General features: G+C 41.8%; 1 protein-coding gene and 1 long non-coding RNA gene across 3 annotated transcripts; one reads left to right on the forward strand and one right to left on the reverse strand.

The window, feature by feature from the left end:
• Positions 1 to 326: 326 nt before the first annotated feature.
• On the reverse strand, positions 327 to 8,822 carry nr2f1a (nuclear receptor subfamily 2, group F, member 1a). Its single transcript, XM_026187796.2, has 3 exons — positions 7,518 to 8,822; positions 5,546 to 6,073; positions 327 to 1,560 (listed from the first exon to the last, which is right to left on the reverse strand). The coding sequence occupies exons 1-3, from the start codon at positions 7,945 to 7,947 to the stop codon at positions 1,286 to 1,288; spliced, it is 1,233 nt and encodes a 410-aa protein (XP_026043581.1). The 5' UTR covers positions 7,948 to 8,822; the 3' UTR covers positions 327 to 1,285.
• A 1,818-nt stretch (positions 8,823 to 10,640) lies between these two features.
• On the forward strand, positions 10,641 to 18,470 carry LOC113033991 (uncharacterized). Of its 2 annotated transcripts, none has more exons than XR_013912617.1 (5): positions 10,641 to 10,782; positions 10,862 to 11,073; positions 16,695 to 16,881; positions 18,052 to 18,150; positions 18,260 to 18,470. It is a non-coding gene; the product is annotated as an uncharacterized LOC113033991 (long non-coding RNA). The 2 variants fall into 2 exon arrangements; XR_013912616.1 differs by having other exon boundaries at positions 18,079 to 18,150.
• The last annotated feature ends 1,809 nt before the right edge of the window (positions 18,471 to 20,279 follow it).

Raw genomic sequence — 20,279 nt, forward strand, 5'->3', positions numbered from 1 at the left:
CTCACGGCTGTAGTTCCGCACGTATAGTCTCCCTTCCGTTGCATCCGCACTGCCAGTTATGTCAGTGGGTCTGTTAAAAATGTAAGGCATGCGTCCTTTTGTGTAATTACCACACTAAATTCGTGCATCATCTCGTTTTCACTGTCAGACAAAATAGAGGAGAAAAGTATTTTGTGTTTCTGACTCAGTAAATGAAGGGATATCTTGCGGGTTTTTTCTCTTATAGAATCTAGCAGCGCACAGAGATAACATATTCCCCCAGATGGTATAAAATAAGCCACAGCATCTTGACATTTGCTTGTAGGAAAACGCTTGAGAAGGAGACATCGTTGCCTATTTCTTTTTTAATAGTACAGTCACCATCACACAACTTCATCAACCGACCCTTCTGCAAAAAGCTGCATCATGGAGTAAGCAAATTGAAGGCAACAACCAATAAAATTCAAGAAACAATGAAAATTTTCAAGACGAAACAAACAAAATGTATTTGAAATGATATATTAAAAGTGCTTTTGATTTTCATGTCTCTCCTCTGTGACTGATGATCGACTCCACACGCACTTATGGTCCGGGTAAAGGCGCCCCAGACGTCCTGGAGTAAAAATGTCAGTAAAAATGTCCTGGAGGTCAGTTTGCTGCTGTTGCAGGTCCATCGTATCAATTGGGAAAAAGTTCAACCATCAGTGGTGATATTGTCATAGCGATTAGACTGTTTCTTATTTGTCTAAATTTCTTTATTTTTCTGTTTTTAAATTCTCACTTCAATTTTAATTCTTGGAGAACATAGCTTCGACAACATATATCGCACTCATTATAAGAAGCAAAAAGGTTATATCAAAAAATTATTAGTATAGAATCACAGAAACCCTGGTTTAGAACCAGAAATAATACAAAACAGAGAGGTACATAGACACAGGACAATTCTTATAATTGCTTGGAAACATTATTTTCCCGCTAAGTCTTGATTCTTTTTTCTTACTGCGCATATGATGTTTTTCATTTTATTTGTATTTTTTACAAAAAAGTAAAATAAAGACTAGTATTTTACAAAATGAAGAGTTTTGTTCTTGAAGATGAGAGTGGATTTACACAGGTGTAAAGTCCAGTTCCAATATTTTTCTGTACATAATGTATTCCATCACAGTCCCAGAAGACAGAAAAAAAGTAATGTCTTCCAAGTTTCTCAGAAAAGGTCCTATATATAGTCTTCTTGAAGGAGGATGGGGTGAGGGGTGCTGAATTTTGGTCCTTTTTTCCTTTCTTTTTTTCCACTTTCATATAAGGATCATTGGATGGACATGTAAGGCCAGTTGAAGCTGCTCCCGGATAATAGCATATCCCTGATGAGGGTTTCAATAGGAGTTTTACCTACCAAACGCACGAAGAACAGCTGCTCGATTACCGAAGAGGAGACGGTGCGCAGAGAGGGCAGCCGCAGCAGCAGCTTCCCAAAGCGGCTGGGCTGGTTCGGGTACTGGCTCCTCACATACTCCTCCAGGGCGCACTGGGATTTCTCCTGTAGACTCTCGATGTGAGCAGCGTCCGACAGGCCGCAAGCGTCTGAGAAAGACACACACACGCACACACACACAAGCACACAATACACTGTGGTTAGAGTCCTTATTTTTTTAGCCCCGGGCTAAAAAACGTTGTGGAAAAAAGTGCCTGAATCTGATATCGAGGAACAAAGTCAAAAAACAACTGAAAATCTATGATTAAAATTATATTCCAAACTATGTCAGGCCGCCAAGCTTGGAGAGAAACACACAGGCGAAAGAAAGAGTGTTCTCAAACCCACGTAGGCCTACATTTTCTTTTACAAATTATTTTTAAAGGCGCACAAATCAATTTATATTGCCGATATATTCGCTGACATTTTCTCCACAGAGTACTGAACACAAAGGCACATGGTTACTTTTTACCCCAAGTGGGCTTTGGCAAGTGCACACCTTACCATACCTAATTCGTGTCCCGCAAAAGCGCTCTGGTTATCATTCAACACCCGCCATTATGTGTTATTGACAATGTGGAATGAACAAACATGCTGCCCAAACATGCTACATCACACTGAGCGAGTGGGACTGTTATAGCCCAGAGAACAAACAGGGGACTTGCTGCTGCAGTAGGGGATGCACAATTCGGAGGACGATGTCGCTACCTTTCTTTGAACCAGTCAACCGGAATATATTTCTAAATGTCATTAAACCTATTGCAGACATATAGAGTAAGAAGTGGCGGGCAACATGGCAAAAGACGAAGGGTTGGCTACAGGGCTAAAGGCCCCTGCTCTTAATGTCTGGGCTCTGGGGATTCAAGTATATGGAAACATAAACGGCACTGATGAATCTGAAATTACACTAGATGTAATGTGACCTAATTACTCTGTAGTAAGCTGCTAAGTGATTTCGCCGCTCTTCTCTCCATAGACCACTCTTGGCCTGTTTTTCGATGGAGCCTATAGGACAGGGCCCTAAAAGCAATCAAATTTATTAGAGGAGGTGAAGTCAATAGTCACACAGAAGCGACATAAAATGTCAGAAAATGAGTCTGTGCACAACGTAGGCGAGACGTGTTAGGTGGTAACTGGTGGGATATGCAGCCACGCTTCAGTACAGACAAAGGCAAATAAGGCTTGAATCAGTCTTATTAGTGTCTTATACGTTTTAATCGCTTGTTAAAAAATCTGCTTTTTTTCACAATCCGGGCATGCGTATTGCGCTGCTTATAAACGTCTGTAAACGCAAACAGCGTAACCGCTCTCATATATATCCCACATGAAGGCTAGGTTGTCCTTAAAAGATCTCGTAGAAAGCCGTGCTTTTGTGGAAACTACTAAAGAATGAGAGCTTTAGTTTTAAGCACTATATATTTAGCGCTGGAAGACACTTTTAAGCCTATTCTTAATTTCTCAGTGTTATAATTCACTATGGCCAGACACAATAACCTTATGAACCCGAGGCCAACGCTGAGATCTCGGGGTGATTTACTGTGACCCTTGTCCGGCCGGTCAAAGCACCATGTATGCAAATCCCCTTGGATTAACGCTGAGTGTCCCTTTTAAAATCTACAGCAATCAATGCGGCTGAAGTTAATTACATTAGGAAATATCTAGTAAAATCCAGTGCTTGGCATGAATTTTGCAATGCAGCCATATAAGGTGTTCAAAGCATTGCGGAAAATATGTTTCATATGAACGTATGCGTGGAGCGAAAGCCGGTCAAAGACACCCCATAGCTCCCCATAAGGCCCTGTCTGCAGCACTGCACCCCATAACCTCAATAGAGTGGGACACAGGAAAAGATAGCTTCCAGATACACAAACGACTATTTCACTGAGTTAGCAAAGGCACACACACACACCACAGTGTGCACATGTGGATAAGGAGTTAATGCAAGACAATGATCCTGAACTCTTACGGAATAGTTTAGCCTGACCACTATTATTTATGCATCAAATACTGACAAGTCGAGCGTTATTAAAGGCAAACAATCCACGCTGATCTTGGCAAAGTGCCACATGACTTTCTATAGCCGACACCAGTTGTAGCCTATCAAACTAACTAAATGATCTGTTAGAAAACATGGAGGATGTTAATGTGTGTATGGAGTTTCTCTGGGTAATCTGGGGTGAATTACTGAAACGCTGTGCACTAAAAGGATATAGTCAGCTATGTCACTGCACAAACCTACATTACAGGATGTGTGGGCTAATATTGAGCAAAGCGAATCTAAAAGGCTGTGATATTACCTAAAACGGTAACAGAGACCAAATACGTATTGTTTGTCTTAAACATATATTTACTTCCCAGTGGGCCACCAAAAATTGGCGTATCAAATTAACCAAACTGTCAAAGCCCCAAACTGAAGTAGTTATTATGACTTCTGAAACTAAAAATATAAACAATTACTAAGTTCTCCAAGTGAAGGAAAACCTATGTGGTAATGTTTTCACCAAAGAGGAAAAGTAAAAGTTGACGGCGGTTTCGTAGCTGGAATACAAACTCTGTACTCCTTTTGTTTAACTTTAGTGAGCACTGAACTTTTTGGGATAAATTAAATCCTCATAATACACACTGTGAGATATTTTAATATGATGTGCGAAAATTTTGTGAAAACATAATAAAAAAAATAATTGAAAGTAATATATGATAATAAAATAATAAAGTAATGTAATTAAATATAAAAGAACAGAATACAGCCATAATATAATTTAATATGGAAACAGTAAAGGTAATATACGTGTGAAGTTTTAGCTCTCTCAGCGAAGATAATTTAATAATAAATAGGCCTAATTATCACTGAAACACACTGAAAGACAAGTGTAACCCCTTTCACATTAAAATGTTATGCCGCTTTCTAGGGATAATGAATGTGTCAATTATTTTTATATAAAGCCAAATCTGAAAAGCACAGCAAAACTGAATATTTTATTATGAGCATGCGCAATTATAGATAATATGTAACTTAAATGCAGAATTTTGGGACGGGCCAAGCGTGAGAAAATGAGGTCAAAACTTTGAGGTAAGTTCACAAAGTACTTTGAGGCCTGCAAGCGAGTTTAGACTTTCCTTTTCCTTCCCATAATCAACAGACTCCCCTGACATAACAGGCCTACCGCCAGCAAGCCTACACAGCTAACTCCAAAATACCATCCAAATTGTGCATCGAGCATAAATAAGGACCTTTATAACCTCGCCCCAGTCGGCCGTCAATTAAACAATGACCTACGCAAGTTTTTTTTTTAAAGACAGAAAAAAAGAAAAGCTGATTACTTTTTCAAAGCTGTGCAATGAAACAAACCATTAATAACTAAGAAAATTAATAGATCGGCTCTAAGCAATCAACAAACAGTCTAAGCAGCAGGGCTACTCTAGGTCCTACAGAAGCGATCCACTGACACAGCCTACTAGTCAACTTTCATCAGCTTTTTTGTTCTCAATCTGCTAAGGATTATTTCCTGCAACCCCCCCCCCCCCCCCTCCAACTCCAAGACATGTGTTTGCACACGAAAAGCAAGGATAAAAGCACGCACCGACACTCATAAGTGCATCAGCTGTCATATATCACCCGGTGATAGACTATTTAATCTTTACGCTCAATTATTTGACACCTGTTCCAAAATTTATGGAGGCGAACAATTTCAGCCTCGGCTCAGACATGTTCAGAAAACTTTAAACTCAACAATTATAAAATATTTACACATGAGAATGTTAATTATCTCCTTTTTAAAAAAGCACTGGGAGTGAGTGATGCACTTGAAAAACTTGATGCGCTTACTCAATCTGGATTTGTTTACACGTCTTATACTGCGGCTACAGCTGACATGGAATTGCATGTAAGTGGATATGTAGCAAGCTGTTGACAAAATAGCTTTCATCGGCAACACAAACATCTCGTAATCTCAGATTTGTGACCAGCCTAAACCTGACAGCCATATTATTGATGTCACAGCACTTCGCTTTAAGGAGCATGCACCCACTGACATTACTGGAACTAGGCCTCATTTGATTTTAGGCATGTTTTTGTGTGACATGTGGGACACTCACCTGATGTAAAAAGCACGATGGCTTTGAGGCAGCTATACTCTGCCGAGTCTACGTGCAGGGTCTTAAGCTTCTCCACTTGCTCCTGGAAGATCCGGATGTGATCCATGAAAGCCACGACGCGGTCCGCAGACATCGGGGAGGCGTGGAGGCCCGCCGCGGCAAGCAGAGGGGCAACATGCAGAGGCATGGAACACTGGGCTGCGTTAAGCACAAACAACTCGCTCCACGTCAGCCTGAGAAGGGACACCTGGTCGGTGATCTGGAGGTCGGGAAAGAAAGGGATGTTTCTCGCCCACTCCACGGCGCTGAAGAGCAATCGAGCCGCCAGCTCGCAGATGTTCTCGATACCCATGATATTGTTGGGCTGCATGCACTGGCTCCCGTACCGGGACGTCGGGTAAGGCTCGGCCCGCAGCAATAACGAGATGTATCCGGACAGATAGCAATGGCCATTCAGAGGGTCCCCGTTCGTCAGTGCGTACTGGCCTGGGTTGGGCTGGGTTGGAGGCATTCGTCCTCGCTGAACCGCTGACAAAAAGAAAGAAACAAAGAGGAAATGTGCATCCAGAACTGATAAAGATTGTTCATGAGTAGTACAACCATGATGCAAGCTGCAGCTTGTGTGCTTCTTCTCAGTGAAAGAAAAAGAAAAAAGAAAAAAAGGCATGCACTGAAATAAAAAATTCAGCACGCTTTTCAAAACATATTGACTACTGTGCCCTGATCGTAAGACTGTAATATTTCACAGAAAATTATTCTATCAGAACAGATATGCTATGTCCCTCGTTCCTCACACTGCATTTGTATTTAGGGATGCAAAGTATATGAGGTTGAATGCAAATGAAAAATATATTCCCTTTTACACACAGCACACACACACACACACACACACGCGCACACACACATGTATATTTCTTATCTAAAAGTAGATTTGACAATTTTGCTCCCTTTGATGTTTTGAGGCGTAATTGCATGGCACTTTTGCACTGTTGTTACGTGGGGTCGTGTTTTGGAAAATAATTTTTAAAAGCGGCCAAACGTGTTCGAAATACGATTGATAATTACTGCTAAATGCAGGCACATTTGCACGTTTTGCCCACATCAAGCGCTCAGCTAGGATTAAAAGGAATCCGGCAATTGTTTAATATTAAAAAATAAATAAAAAATTAATGCAAGTCGGTGTACATTATGCATGGGCTCGTAGTGTGTACTGCAAATAATAGGCTTAAACGGAGGGATGTCTACATAAATTGGAATCAAACACCTGACATAGAGAGCAAAGTTATAAGGCCTGTAATGCACCAAGCTAAACAAGGAGCCACGAACAACTTCAGCGACATTATTTAGTGTGTTTGAGCTGTCTAGTCAGCATAAGGAGCCAGAGAGACGTGGGTTTGTACTGTGTTCGCCTCACATTCACGGAAACTCGGGCTACAAATCCTACTGTACAATTATAAATTAGTAAGCTGCAGATACTTGATGGTAGGGACTATTAGCCTTGCACACTGTACACAGACACACACATACACATACTGTACACACTCACTGTACACACACACGCACACATACAGAGACAAACATAACAGGCACACACACATACACACATAGAAATCGGTCCTCTGGTCTAAAAGCTATACATAAAATGGGCTTGCTCGACTTTACGCCTTTGCTCGCAAAGAACTCAGTTTAGCCTGCAAAGAAAAACACAAAATAAAGAGGGTCAGCTGGACGAGTCGCTTTGTTCAGGCGACCTGCATTCACAAGCATAGCTGCTGTGGCTGCACTGGCCTTTTTTTTAACCCCTCTCTCAGACTAACCATTCATGCAAACATCCCTCTCAAACATGGATGGAGACTGCAGTATGCCCAGCCATATAGCCTGTGACCTTAATGCAACATGGCAGCTCTGTTATTCTGCTACTAGGATGATGCGTAATCATGAGTTGGCTTAAAAAAATTATATATATATTCACCTTCCCGCCGCATCCCCACTTTTAAACACTTCTTCAGCCGACAGTATTGGCACTGATTTCGGTGGTGCTGGTCAATGGGACAGTTCCTATTGGCACGACATGAGTATGTTAAGTTCCTCCGTACACTCCTCTTGAAGAAACTTTTGCATCCCTCGCAGGTGAATTGGCCATAGTGTTTGCCGCTCGATTTGTCTCCGCAAACCACACATTCAATATGCTGCTGACTCTGTCCAGAATTTTGACTCCCCTTGTCCCCGGCCGTTCCCGGCGTGGACGGGGGTCCCGGCTGGCTGGGGGTCTGCGGAGTGTGCGGCGCCGCCGATGCCGCCTGCTGCTGCTCCCTTGCCGGCTGCGCTGCTGGGTTGGGGCCGCTCGGAGGTCCGGCCACGTCTTCCTGCGGATCTCGCCAAACGCTAACTACCATTGCCATATCTCGGCCCCGGAAAGTGCTATAAAGCGAAATGATCGCCGATGTTTATGAAGCGTAGAAGAGAAAAATGAGATCTCAAAAGACGGGGCAGTGCAAAGTCAAATCGGAGCACGCAATCTCATATGGTGTGAGAAGGAGAGTACAACGCGATCAATACATTCAAAATTCAGGAGTGCGATTGAATAGGCACCCGATCAGGATATGCAAGTATCGGGAGGCCAGTTCCAAGGTAAATTGCAGTCAGCCATTCAGGAATCCCTAATCTTGTAGGAAAACCCGAGTCCAGACGTAACAAATTGCAGTTTGATATAAAATAGCCACAAAGGGAAGGCAGGAGCGATTCACATGGACGCAGGAACGAGTGGAGAAAAAAAGAAGCTTTTGCTGGAAAGACACGCGATCCAAAGTGCTGCGGAGATAAATTCCTTTTTCTTTTCTTCCCCGTGCTCCTTTACACTCCCGTCTTCGTCGTATAGGAGGGGAGGAAAAACTGAAGAGCTGGATTTTTACATCTATAGTCTTAAATAAACCTCATCATCTCGCCAGGCAGCGAAAGAAAACCGTTTCGCCGAATGAAGTGCCCATGTATAGTTTCACCTCTCTCCAGCAGGAGGAATGGAGATACGAAGAGAAAAGATAAAAAAAAAGAAGAGGAAAAACACCAACAACTGATAGAATATGCAAGAAGAAGGAGAGACCCAAAAAATGAATGCGCTTAAACGGGAGGACCAGCAGAGCAATGTTTCCGAAACGGGGGATCTGCGCGAATGTCTGTATATAGTGAACTTTGACACTACTATTGAAACTGACACGTTTCTATGGAGATCGCTGCGCCTTATATGGTGCTCATGTCAAGGAGCCAAGAGAGGGGCTGCTGGAGACTGATAATCAAAGGCGACTGACTGGCCAGAGCCCTGCATAGAGGAGGAGGAGAGGAGGAGAAGGGGGGAGGGAGGGGGGGGGGGAGGGAGAGAGAAAATGGGAGGCTAAGGTTATAGCCAAGCCCTCTCTTTCTCTCTATTGGTTAGAGTCCCCCTCCGTTCATTCACTGCAAAAAGTGTCCATCCAAATAAGTCACCGGGTCTCCTGTTCAAATGTTCCAATGTTATTTTTGTTTTCTGAAAATGCAGAAAAAGACAAATAACTGTAGTTTATAGAATCCCCCTTGTTTCCGATCGCATTTTGAGTCGTTTTGGGGGTTATTTTAAGAGTCGATATGTTGACATCAAGACAACCGTGCGGGAGATCGGTTTAGTAATTAATAGTCGATGTTATGAATTTTACAGTGATGGATCGATTGGCATTAGGAACAAGTAGAAGCATCTCACCCCCTGGATGGAAGATTCAGTCTCCCGCTTCGGTTCCAGCACCGAATGACTGAGGTCTGAGGACGGACATTTTTTGCAGTGTTGCCATCGACGACTGGAGGGGCTGGGGGGGGGGGGGGGGGGGGGCTCTGACAGGCACAATTTACATTGAGCTCGCCCCGCGCTGCTATTTACTTTGAAACCTGATTAGTATGGGCCGTCTATTGTCACCAAAAAAGAGGAAGAAACCCTGGACAGAATAGCAAAAAAGCGGGGTAAAGGAAAGAGTGGACAAAGATTTTACGCACGACAAATATACCCAAAAAAAAAAAAAAAAAAAATGTACACAGCGGCAAAAGGGGGATTCTGCTTCAGAAATTCCCCGAAGTTTCAAAATGGTTTGTCTCGGACTGTTATCTTCATTATAGAATTAACGGATGTCATTAATGTTTTGCCATGGATTGATATTTTCACAGGCTGTTTTGTCCTTGGCATGCGCATTGCGGTACATCGTTGCCTGTAATCGGCACAGTCTCGCTGATTAAAACTTAACGTTTAGTTTAAACCAGTTAATAAGAGAAAGAAAATGTCAGTGGGAAGAATGATGCATAAAAGACAGTGTTATACAAACGGGATGCCTTGCCAGCGGCCGAAAATCTCTAAAATTAGACCGAGGAATGAGCAATATTCAATAATTACCAAGGTCCTATAGTCTCTACAATCACTGAGCCGGTGTCATATTATGTCTTAATAATGACAGTAATTCAAAATGTGAAGTTACTGACAATTTGCATGGGGATTCCGGCTTTTTTCTTGTACCAGGGTTTCTGCAGGCTTACTGCCTCTCCAACTCAAAAATGTCTGGATCGCGCTGCCATCTAGCGTACATTGTACAATTACAGCCTCATATAAATGCATCCATAACTCATCAGACATGCATTTTAAATCGCAAAAGCGGATTTTAAAAATATAAAAGTCCGAACTTTGCCGCTGTTGTCTTTTATCCTTTGTGTGGATAAAAGACAACAGGATATTTTTATCCACGAGGTTATGAAATGTACAACTGTTTTGTTGTTAGGGATGTATAACTTAAACAAACAAAAAACAAAACACAACAAAAAAACCCACCAAACCTTCAGCGAACATAAAAAATACGTGTTATTACATCTGAATAAATATAGCGACAATAATACACTACACTCTTGATCGCACGGAATATAGATTGAACACAAACCCCCAAACCGTGTGCGTACATGTCCAAAAACATGGTAATACCGTGCTGAGACTCAGTAACTATGCACAATACGTATAATTGTTGTTTAATGAATTAAAGACGTTGTAAACAGAGCTTTAACCTCACCGAGATAATAGCAGACATAAAGGAGCGTTAATATGCAAGTGCCCCCTTTGTAAACGCATAGGAGGGATGGGTTGTTTTTTAAGTATTCAACAAGAGAGCTCTCTCTCCCGTCCCTGTCTCGGACACTCCACTGAAACTCCCCGGCCATATCTCTAGCTCTTTGAAAAGGTGAAACCAATAAGATTAAATCGGACAAAGATTTTTTTTTCTTCTTCTGTAAGTGTATCATTAAGATTTAACTCTACAGATTGGAAAGGGTCTCCGCGGGAGAAGAGGAGAGGAGAGTGAGAGTGAGAGGGACAGCGAATGGGAGCAGGGTAGACGCTCTAATAGAATCTGGGAATCGGCAAGAGTAAAAAGGAGAAAGTGGACGTCAGGACATTAAAAGAAGAAGCGCCAGCGACGGTGGTTAACGGTAGCGGAGCAGCTTTCTACGTGGGCAAACCGGGCACCGATAAGGCAAGTGCACTATTTATTACTTCTTCTGCCATGCACACGCGTGCTTTTGAAAGCAAGGACAAAATTCTCTTGAGTCCCGCCACAGGAGCGTTTACTTTAAAGCGTGCAGAAGTCCGGGTCGTGTCAAAGTCACAACTTTTTAACTAGTGCACAGTCTCATTTCTCCCTCCACGATAAGGGCGACGGTAGACACTCGTTTCACGTTCTCCCCACTGATTTGTATATCTGATGGTAGTGATGTTAGTGCAGGCTGGTTGGAGTACAAATGGACACGAGAGCCCCTTTTTTGACGTCCAGTGCACTTCACCTGCGAAGCTGTTTGTTGGTTGAACACATAATGAAAAGATCGATAACCGTCTGCTTGTCTCAGCGATAGTGTCACCGGATTAAAAGACTGATCAAGGAGACCAGGCGTTGCCCATCTTCTACACTCTTTCCCAAGTGCCAATTTAGCCAAGATATTACTAGATGCATACATTATAGATTCAAAAAATAAATAAATGAATCAATAAAATCAAATAAAAATTAGCGCACCACTAAGAAGTCATTATGCGTCAGAAAATGTTGCTGAGAGGAAATTTAAAGCGACATGGAGTATGCGTGTGTGTATGTTTTTTTTTTCATCAAAGCAGCATTATTGATGTGGAGGGAGTGCAGTGAAAAGTGATATAAAATAAACGATGTGGGCCAGGTTAATATATTCCAGGACAAAGCGCGTGCCAGACGGCTTTCTAAAATAACCTTACATAATAACATTTAACCTAATCCTCCCATGCTGAAATAAAGTTCATGCTAATTAATACTAAGTGAGCAAAGCAATATTTTTTCATGTCCTATACTTAAGGTTTCCACTTTTTAATCGGGTAGAAAAATACGGACGTCTCCATAAAATATGAACTTATTGGAAAAAAACATCTAAAGAATGACATAATCACATTAACAAAGCGAGTCATTCAGGTGATTGATGCATTTGCGCATTATATAGCAGCAGTCCTACTTTGACTGCAATGCAACGGTTTGCTTTGCAACAGATTATTTGCGGTCTCGAAATAGACAAGGCTGACATTTTCCATTGCAATAAAACTTGAATAAACCACAAATAGAATTTCTATGGCTGCTTAAATTTCCCTCGCATGGTAGTTTTGTCAAAGGACCTTATTAGATAAACATTTGTAAGAATGGGAAGCACATTGCAGTTTTGCCAAATCTGTGATCAATAATGCCCTCTGTACACAAATTCAGACTTTGTAAAGCTCACAAAATGCAACTTTAACGCAGCTGAAACCAACAAGCAGCACAATCAGTTGGGAAAACACTGAGGTCATAAGTGCAAGGCTCCCTAATAAAACACCAGATGACAACAGGAATGCATTTCAGAGCATTTAAAACGATGCAAACTGATGTAGGAAAAAAAACATTAGTAAAAAAAAAAGCGTTGAAGGTCTGTTTATTATTGATTGTGTGTATGTAATCACTTCAGAGTTTGTAACCGCAGTATATTCAATAAGACATTGTATGGGGCTTAGAGGCTGATTACCTTTTCCAGGGGCCTCAGCTCAAAACGTCTCCTGTGTACACAGGAGTGTTGTGTTTCTGCTTGCCGAGCTTAAGGGCCACATACAGCTGATCCCTGCGACGTCAACACCTGCGTGCTAAATTAAGACAATTAAACCATCAAAAAGGAATGAAGTGATGTTCTCCTTTATGCATGCAACTATAAGCAACGTTTAATATCTCCCATGTTGCTCCCGAATGTTTATTATTTGAGTAACACACACTGATGAAAAGTCAAGTGGAGCACAGGATATAGCTACACCAAAGAAGTTTAAACCCCGCTTCTGCGGAGTGTGAAAAAGTTTGTCACAGAAGTTATTTGTACTTTTTTTTTTCATGTTCTAAACAGACCCTTGGTGCGCTTGTTACCCAGGGGAGATAATGATGTGTACCTCTTATATATAATACAGATATTCCCATATATATCTATATATCTATATCTATATCTCTCTATATAGATATATAAATATTTAATTAACTTTAATTAAAATGTGTTTACATTGAAAAATTTGCATTTACATTTATCTGACCTTACTTACTAATGAGTGAGTCAAAAAACGACAAAAAAAGAAAGAGATAATACAGAATTTAGTCCTTTGCCAGTCTTTCAGTTTAATGTTTTGGGGATATTTATATATATATATAACTGACTTCCAACATATTTGTTTCTTCGTGTTAACAGTAAACCTGTAGTGGTCCGTTGATTTGCCCTGTTTTAGTTGGGAAACAAAATGAAATTAGTTTTTGTAATTATGCTGAAGTAGTTAAATCTAAAATAACACGTCACGTGACCTCTTCAAAACAACTGAGACTTTGACTTGGTTTTTAAAGCAGCAGTCTGATTGCTACTCTGCACCCTTTTTGTTTTTTCAACACCTTACTCTGTTCTTAAAAAAGTATATAAGAATTGTAAAAAAATACCTAAATGACATCTTTCTTGCAAGTTAAAATTAATAATATTGATTAAAAAAAATAGAACTAATTCTCATGTTTAAACTGGCGGTTTTGTTACTCTGAGTGGTTGTGTGTTGAAAAGGGGGGTGGGTGAAGGGTATGGGTTGTTGGGGCGGGTGGGGGGTGTTGAGGGGCTTCTTTTTGTCCAAAACTGATCCCCAAATTATTCTGGAGGCTCGGATTGGTGTGAAAGGGACGGGAAGGTCACTTGAAATCGCCTTTTATCCCATTGCCCCCCCCCCCCCCAATGGATCAGCAACTTTCAATAGACATAATCTAATTGCTCTTAATGGAAAGACGATTCGTGAGAAATAGTCGGAATATATAAAATCAGTAATAGCATATGGGCTTGAACTATTTGGAGACCTAAACAATTAGCAGGACAGAGTCCACACGATAAATCATTTACTAATTATTAATGAAAACTATACATATATTAAAAGTGATTCCCAAAACAAAGAAAAAGTTTCATTTTCAGTTGCCAACAACAACGGATGTGCACGATTTTAAGTTTATTAACAACAACCGTGATAATTTCTTGCATGCTTTTATCTTTATATTATGCCGCTTTAGTTTGTATGGAAATAAATGTTTATTTTCTCATTATATTTACTGTAGATGTGTGTGTGCAGAGATGCGCTCCCTTCAGTTAACGTGTCATGAATTGAAGTCTCTTTCCAGGGACTTCGAATCCCAGACTATAATTTAGGACAATGACTGCAACGACTTTCCCAATTAGACTTTAGGTTGGTTAGGTTAGAGGGGCTGTCAGTTTATGCTATGGGCAATGGCTTTATTGCTCACTAACCATCATTTCTTTAGAGCCTATGTGCTAATTACTCTGGATGGTCCCAGAGACGGAGATTATAAATCCATTAGCACTGAAACCCTCGTGGTTCCACAGTGCAAACACTGTAATTTTGTAGTACACCAAAAAACCAAACTTTAAGTACCAGGAGCTAGATGAAGGGAAACAGATTTTTCAACAGCGTGTGTACTTCTTAGGAAACCAGCGTGGAAGGAAGCCTAGCGTATATCAATCAGTAGCTAAGCCCAATACACAGGGAAAAACTAACAGAAAATTAACTGACATGGGAAAATGTTTTATCAGAAGGGCTTGTGACTGTCAGTGCCCGGAGGGTTTGCCTTAAAAGCAACCTGCTTATATTACTGTGTCAACTTAATGCAACACTGTAATCAGAAATGCTCAACACAACGCAATTTTAATATTGTGAGGACTATTTTCATGCAAGTTTGGGAAATAATTTAGTCTCATTCCCCAAGTGCCTGTCAAATATTCAGGGAGAGATGCAGCCCTGAGCAACAAAGTGAATTAGAACGGGACTTAATACCTGCTTGGCTGAGTTTAAAGAGGGCAACGCAAAAACCCCCAAAACAAAACAAAAAAAAAAACCTAACCGGGGGTTCGTGAAGGCACCTTAAGGTAATTTATTTCAGGGAAACCGGGGGGCCAAAGGTGGAATTCTTGAGAAATTCAACAAGGATAAGGGAGCTTTAGGAATTCTGCACGCAGATTACCTTTCATCCCATCCTCACATTATCCGACAACACACTGTAGAAATATAGCCCAGCGACAGAAGAGCGAGATTACTCTCCGACACAGAAGAGTGCAAAACCTTCTTTCTTTTTTTTTTAAGTATTGCGATTACTTCTTAAGCGAACAAGAAGCGAGAGACAGACGAGGAGAGAAAAGGAAGAGGGGGGTCAGCACAGCGGAGGAGTGTTTTCCTGTGCGCTTAATGTTCAGATTGTCCTGTCACTGCCATAGCGCTGTAGTGGGTGACGGACTCACCTATGAGAGTTAGCTCCCATTTCAAAATATTTATGGCAGAAAATTTCACATCAGACAGCATTTACGAATCTAATTAGTTCGCTTCTGGTAACTTTAACACACTGATGTTTACATTATGGGCTATGGTGCCTTGCAATGACTGATGACCTTTGGTGATACTTTGCTATAGTTTTCCCATCCCTTCCTTCTAATTTGAATGAGTGGCATGATATAAGCACTGCACTATTTTCCTCTCATTTTTCCCTGAAAAAAAAAAAAATCAACACACAGCAGGGGATTAATTAGAAATGTAGTGTAGCTGAACCATGAGCGACTGAGCACGCTGCTGCAGTCTAGTTTACATCAGTACAGAGGAAATCATTTCCCAGTAATTCTCTGAGGCAGTTTGAGTGAGAGGCATATTCGTGCAGATTTACCAACTTTAAAAATATTTTGTGCCATAAATTGATCTATACTGTATGAGAAATATGTCTTAACATGTAGATATTATCACGTCACACAAGTCGAGCAACTATTAAAAATATTTACATCAAAAGACACACTAACTCCTTCTTTCTCTCTCACCCACACACACACACACACACATACGCATGCTGACGTTTTCATTTAAAAGGAGTGTGTTTTAGTGTGTGTGAGGGCACATGTGTGTTAAAAAGACAGCAAAGTGAAGGTGTGAAGATGGCCTGTGTTTAGTGTCCAGACCTGGCAGATTGTGACCTTATCAATGTGAAACTCTTAAGATAAATTATTCATAGCACCTGTTTGATGTCTCCGGCCAAAGAATGACAAAGGTGTGTGATTTAAAATGCATCTCAAAGCCATGAATATTAGCTACTGCACTACCTGTCTCTCTCTCTCTCCTTTTTTTTTTTTTTTTTAAAGCTGAATAAAAGAGAAACGGGGAGGAAGGCTGCATTTTAAACAACAAAAAAATGAACAATTTGTTTCCCTAACAGGGGCACAGAAGTGTCTGGAAGTGCAGTCACATTAAGTGAGTTGCTGCTTCGCTTTATTTGTAGATGAATGAATAATAATAATAATAAAAAATGCTCTCAAACATGACTGAGTTCCGCCGTTTTCAGTATGCAAGGCGTAGCTGCCATCAGCCAATTGTTTTAATTTCATATGACTCACAGGTGTCTGCTGTTTATGTGGGTCACTGAAACGGGCCACACACATTGTCATTTCCTGCTATGTCCTCACTTTAATTTGAAACTTGGAGGAGAGAGTTTGTTTGAGTGATTCCGTGTGGTTAACCTTGCCCTTTGCAGCTAAGTTTGTGTTGTTTGTCACCTCACAGGCAAAGAGGAACACGGTGGCCTGCTGCCTGGACACACAGTGGGACATGTTGGTGTGGTGAAGGGCTGACACTCGGATGAGATGTAATTTATGGCAAGTGTTGTGTGGTCATAGGACAGTGACAGTGACGCGTCTGCTTAGAAGCACGAGAATTGCGACCACGAAGAGCGGTAAATATAACATAAAAGGTGAATTAATCATTACTTTGATTTTAAGGAGCTGCTCTCTTCGAAATCCATTGCCCAGTCCTGATTTGTTCTGTTTCATTATGTACAGGAGTGTGTGTTTATCGAGTACACTCCAAGCTTTTCTACTCAGAAATGAATCCAAGCATCCTGGAACTCAAATTCTTCTTCAGTGCTTTGTTTTGGAAAAAGTCTTTGGTATGCTTTTGGGAAACTGGCAGCTAATCTTTTCATAGCTAGGGGTCAACATAACACTCGGTTTTAATAAAACAAATAAGACTGGGATGGATATTAATGATGATATATACAGATGTAGTGTGCATGAGCTTGAATTATGTGTGAGAGCATGCAGAAGGAGAGACACTCTCACACATTTGTGTGTTTACTTGCCTGTGTGTGTGTGTGTGTGCGGCCGTGAGATAGCCGAGTCAGTTTCCCTCAGATGTTGCCTTTAACCTTTAACCCCAGAGCTGAGGTCAAGCCCTGACAAATGAGATGGTCGAGTTCTGGCCAGATCTGCAAACATTCCACAACAATCTTCTGTCCTCCTCCTCTCCTCTCCTCATATCCGTCATTCCTCACCCCTTCACTCCTCTCAGTGTGTCTCTTCTACGGCTTCGAGAGCGAGTCAAAGAATGTTCTCACTGCACACAAACATGTTTTATTGTATTTGCTGTGGGAATCTTAAAGCACACACACCCTTCAAATTAAGAATTACAGCACTGGTTAAATTTAATACCTCTGACATCTGCCGTGTTTACAGAAGGAAGGAAAACAAAAGAGTATGATCTGAGAGGAGAAGCTGCGGTAAAGATTTGGATATTACAACCGTGCACTTTGAAAGCACACTGTGTGTGTTTGGAAAGTCTGTCAGTGATGTCAAGGATGAGAAATGTTGCAGTGTGGTTTTTTACACACGCTGCTGGCTCTAGCATTTCCGGCAACATTTCTCACACTGCCTCCCTCACACCATCCGCTCTGCTGCAATATCCCCACATTTTTCCATCCTTTCGATTTTTTCCCCTCCACTCCTTGTTTTCCATCCCTTTACTCCCTTTACCCTTCCTCTTTGCTGCCCCACCCACTCCTAATCTCAACCTCTCCCTTCCTTCTTCCTTCACCCTCCACATTCACCCCCCTCCTTTTATTCCTCCGCCCACAATATTTTTTCAGATTTCTTTCTAACATGCCGTTCCTCAGAATGCTACCACCTGTGTCTTGAGGAAGAAAGGAGCCAACCACCCGCATTCCTTTTACCAGGAGCTGGTAAAGGTAAGTGGAGCCCCCTGTTAAAATAAGGCAGCAAATAAAGGTTTTGTTGTAGTGTTTCTGCATAAACTGTCATTTTTTTAACGCAATGAACCTCACCACCCTTCATCAGCTACAAAAGTCACTGTTATATGAACACACACAGTCACCATCGATGACTGTGCAGCCACAATTGTTGCAAAGGAGCCTCGAGACCAACAAAGCTGGCTGAGACGGTAGCGCCGAATGGATCACGCTCTTGAATTTGATTTCATAATGATGTAAGATTACTAAGAGGCAATGCAACACAGCAAAGATCTTAATAAAAAACACATCAATCTTGATATGTGTGTATGTGTGTGTTTTTCCACTCTTCGCTCCCACTTGAATTGTGGTACCATTTGACTCCGAGTGTTACAAGATTCAACAGACTGTGCAGCTGCTTCACGTGGATCTTGGCCTGGACAACGCTGTCTCCTCACAGGGAAGATGATCACATGTTTCAATCACACAGATAGATCTGCGCCCTGAGTGGCTCTGTGCTGGGGCATCACCACAGCAAATCTCAGCACACGTATGGAGCACACTGCTTTGAATAGTGAGATGGTGATCTGTTTTTTAGTGTATTTTTACCTTCACAGACAAGCAATTAGTGAGTTTTTTGCATATTGCTCATTAGGTTCCTCAGTTTCTTAAGAACAAAGTGAAATCCTGCAAAGCTCCAATTACTGACATTTTTCTTTCCTTTCTTTGACATCTTAGTTATGTCCATACATTACTGACCAGTTGGTTGCCTGTATTTTCAGTGCGAAGCAAATTATAAAGCTTTCATATGAATTTCAGCATCAGCCATTAGCCCTGTGGGGTTGAAATAGCCATCACGTGACGTAAAAAAAGAGAGAAAATATGTGTATAATCACAACCGTGCCTGTGTGCATGGTGTAGTTTAGCTGATTGTGTTTACGTCCCTTTTCTCCTCCTACTACTATGTATGTCCACAGGCAGCTCAAGGATGTAAAGGCAGGGCTCAGAGCCACTCAATTCCCTGCCACCACCCACCGTTACCACAGTGTTACTGAAGCATGGATGTCTGCCCCTGTCCCCCAGGGGTTTGGTCTCCCCACCCGCCCTTCTCCCCCCACCCTTTCTCAACCAACATGCACCCACCCATCCGCCAAGCTCTCCTCCTCCCTGACTTGCTCCCTGATTCAGCGTGTAAAAGCGCCCCCTGAATGATGGATTACGGTGTCACTGCAGCCTGCGAAGGATTAATTTGTTTCATTGATTTCTCTTTAGGCAGAATGCCAGCGTCTGCCGCTTCCCACCTTTTCCCCAAGACTCGCAGCTGTAATAGACGGTAATGGCCTAAGACAAATCAGCCCGTTTCTTGTAAAAATAGCACCAAATAACCCTCGCCACCTTACACCATGCACTCAACTCACAACCCCATCAGGGGGTGGCCGTGGAGATGGTGGCGGGGCATCATGGGAGTATTTGATTCATCCTCAGTCTCTATCACTCTATCTGGCTTCCATGCCGCCATACCTCCTTATCCGGTGCTGCATGTGAGGTGAGCATCCAGTCGCCCTAACAAAGCCATAAGTCTGCCGTACTTACAGCTTCCTCTCAGGCCTCACAATGGATGGGTAATGACAGCACTGTCTGGAGGGGGCTGTGGGAGTTGGGCCATTCTCTCCAGTAATGGAGACTGTTACAGCCATTCTCTGCACACCTGCAGGAACAGCTAACTGTTAACCACTGTGATCTATGGCGAGGCCTTAACGCACTAGGCTAAGGTTGAAGGGCTGTAGTGACACGAGTGAATTAGTGCATGTCACCACAACATATCTTTTTTGTTTTTCCTGTCTTTGCTGTGGTACATGAAGTCATTCTACTGGACACTGAGCGCTATGGAAAATCATTGGAGTTATTCACAAACATATCTGCACCAATGAATCAGTTTTGGTACAGCTCTCAGCACAGCGAACTGACTATCTAGCATTTCTGACATTCACTGATTTAACACAGACATAAGATGCTGCCACATCTTTACTACTCTGTCACTGCTTTGAACGATGGGAAACCCAAACTGCCTGTAACATTAAGCGCACCACTACAGGCTGACTGTTCTCGAATGCTTTCCAGTCCCAACG

Source organism: Astatotilapia calliptera, chromosome 12 (genome assembly GCF_964374335.1).
Source record: "Astatotilapia calliptera chromosome 12, fAstCal68.1, whole genome shotgun sequence".
In the NCBI taxonomy this organism is placed as follows: domain Eukaryota; kingdom Metazoa; phylum Chordata; class Actinopteri; order Cichliformes; family Cichlidae; genus Astatotilapia; species Astatotilapia calliptera.

Excerpts from the sequence above, each read along its gene's own strand:
- nr2f1a (XM_026187796.2), bottom strand. The coding sequence starts at position 7,947 with ATGGCAATGGTAGTTAGCGTTTGGCGAGATCCGCAGGAAGACGTGGCC. Across the intron at positions 6,074-7,517 it reads AGTGGGGATGCGGCGGGAAG|CGGTTCAGCGAGGACGAATG; the intron begins GTGAATATATAT and ends TCTTTTTGTCAG. Across the intron at positions 1,561-5,545 it reads CATCGTGCTTTTTACATCAG|ACGCTTGCGGCCTGTCGGAC; the intron begins GTGAGTGTCCCA and ends TGTCTTTCTCAG.